The 2,500-nt window shown below is 45.5% G+C and overlaps 1 protein-coding gene across 3 annotated transcripts in view; it reads right to left on the bottom strand.

Annotated features, from left to right (window-relative positions):
- The window catches only part of exoc4 (exocyst complex component 4), a 298,065-nt gene that overhangs the window by 87,928 nt on the left and 207,637 nt on the right, over positions 1-2,500 (bottom strand). For all 3 annotated transcript variants that reach the window (XR_014553501.1, XM_083654561.1, XM_083654560.1), the window contains one exon: positions 2,366-2,468. Coding sequence is in view for 2 of the 3 variants with exons in the window: in XM_083654561.1 (XP_083510687.1) it covers positions 2,366-2,468 (103 nt within the window). In the remaining variant the exon portion in view is untranslated. The remainder of the gene's footprint in view (positions 1-2,365; positions 2,469-2,500) is intronic.

Here is a 2,500-nt window from a genome sequence, read left to right on the forward strand (position 1 = left end):
TTTACATCCAATAGGGCATCCGGGTATTGCAGTGGTAGATTCCCTGCCTATCAACATGTCACAGGTTCGAGCCCCTGTGTTGCCTCCTGCTTGGTCGGGCGTCCATACAGGCAGAATTGGCCGTGTCTGCACGTGGGAAGCCGGATTACAGTGTCCTGGTCATTGAACTTGTGCCTCCTCTGGTCGGTCGGGGCTCCTGAACTGGGGGGAATAGCGTGATCCTCCCACGCACTACGTCCTGCCGGTGAAACTCCTCGCTGTCAGGTGACAAGAAGCGGCTGGAGACTGCATATGCATCGGAGGAAGCATGGTGCTAGTCTACAACTCTCCCCAGATCGGCAGAGGGGGTGGAGCAACGACCGAGAAAGCAGGGGGAATTGGCCAAGTGCAATTGGGGAGAAAATGGCAGAAAAATCTGAAAGGGAAAAAAACTTCAATAAAAGAAAGTGTTTACATCCAATAGAGTATGAAAGGTTCCAGTTGTAGGAGAACAACTCCTCCCAAGAACAGACTGTAACTCCCAAGAACAGGCTGCAATAAAGACTCCTGTCAAAAGGCACAAAGCTTATCTTGTTTTTTGTTTTGTTTTTCTGACAAAAGAGTAGCATGCATTAGATAGAATGGTAATAGATTGGTCACAGTCTGTTCTTGGGAATTGCTGGAGTCCCACAGCTGGTATTTTTAATATGAAGATATCTTTTTGGACAAGCTGCCATGTCCCACCAAAGCCTTGTTTTATAGTGCTGGTACAGTATACCACTCTATATTAGGCAATGTATGGAAGCCATCATCCTGTCATCCTACTAAGGCTGCACAATATATCGTTTCAGCATCGTCATCACAATCTGTCCATGCACAATAGTCACATCGCAGGATGTGCAATGTCAAGTAAGGCAAATTATCTCAAACACATCATGTTTTTGCTGCTTGATACCAATGAAAACTCACACGGTTCTCACTTTCCATGACTAATGTACAAGAGAAGTCTGTCTGATAGAACATCATTTACTCCCATTTAAGGGTTTGTTATAAGAATAGTGCATGTTACCATTCCAGCTTTCACGGCTCCGAACCATAGTTGGGAATAGGCCAGGGTTGGGCTGTAAGAAGGTAATACCTTATACTAGCGTGTAGAGTCTACACTGTAGACAATAGAGTGGAAGCGCTGCTGTGATCACTTACAGGTGCTCTTTGGATATTTCAGGTGTACTGTGCTTATTCCATCTTGTGAAGGACTCTGCATGAGTGATATATTGGTCAAATGTTTAAAGAAAATGCATGTTGCCTTCAAAAACAATCCAAGGCACACTGTAGGTTGGAATAATTAAAATGCCTTTATTTTACATGGCAAATAATTTTCTTTTAAATGACCAACGCGTTGGGATCACACTGTAGGTCTTCATCAGGGTCAGGGTCGTCAGGGCTTACACCTTATACTAGGGTATTTGAAAATAGCAAAGTTATGAGTTTCATGACAGTCATTACGATCACCCCAAAAAAATCTGCTGTACAACAAACTAAGAGTGTTTGTCCAGCACCACTGTCTGTGTGGTTGAAGATGCTATGACAGTGACAACAGAACTTTTTTATAAACAATGTGTAATTTGTCAAATAAATAAATTGTCAAAAGAGACGACTTATTTAGAAGAAAGTCAAGCAACCATAATCGTGGTGACAGCTTCACCTGAGCGACAATATGACGAGACAGAGTGAAACAGAAAACCCACATCTCTCACTCTCTCTCTGTTTATCTCTCCTGCTGTCTCTCGGTCTTGTGTGTGTGTGTGTGTGTGTGTGTGTGTGTGTGTGTGTGTGTGTGTGTGTGTGTGTGTGTGTGTGCGTGCATGCGTGCGCGCGTGTGTCAGAAGGGAGAATTAGAAAACCAACATGCAGTCGGTCGCGTTCCTGTCAGTGAGCAATTGGTGGGTAACGGCTATAGTAGCTAGCAATGCACAGACTCCTAACCAGCGCACATGGCCGCATTCGCCAACTGGCATAAACCACGTGCCACGGCCAACCAGTGGTGTAACTTCATCATTCACTCGTGAGCCTGCAAGTGCACTGCAGCCACCTTGTGGCGGAAAATGGTATAGCAGTAAATACAATTCACCATTTGACGGTTATTCCGGGGTAAAATTTGGGGAAGGTTTAAATGTATAAAAAATGTGATACCGTCCATCCCTAGTTGGGAAGCCTCTGGTGTGCTAGTAGTCTATTTTAGCTTAGCCTGGCTCTGTGATAACTGTCCAGCCATCTAGTGCTTCCAGTAGTGCTGAAGTCCCATCCACATCGAGCGCTGTCCAGGGTGCGGAAGAGAGCAGCATTCGAGTTCCACCCAGCACGGGGCAGAGTCCATCCTACTGACCTGGTTGAGGAAGAGATCATTGATGTAGTAGGTGAGGAAGGTTCTCAGCTGGCACTGCTTGGCCTGGCCCGGCCCCATGTTCATCTCGATGTCCTGTATGAACCTGGAGATAGTCAACACAAGGAAACATTAGAA

The sequence above is a fragment of the Poromitra crassiceps genome, assembly GCF_964638095.1.
Source record: "Poromitra crassiceps genome assembly, chromosome: 2".
Classification (NCBI taxonomy): Eukaryota; Metazoa; Chordata; class Actinopteri; order Beryciformes; family Melamphaidae; genus Poromitra; species Poromitra crassiceps.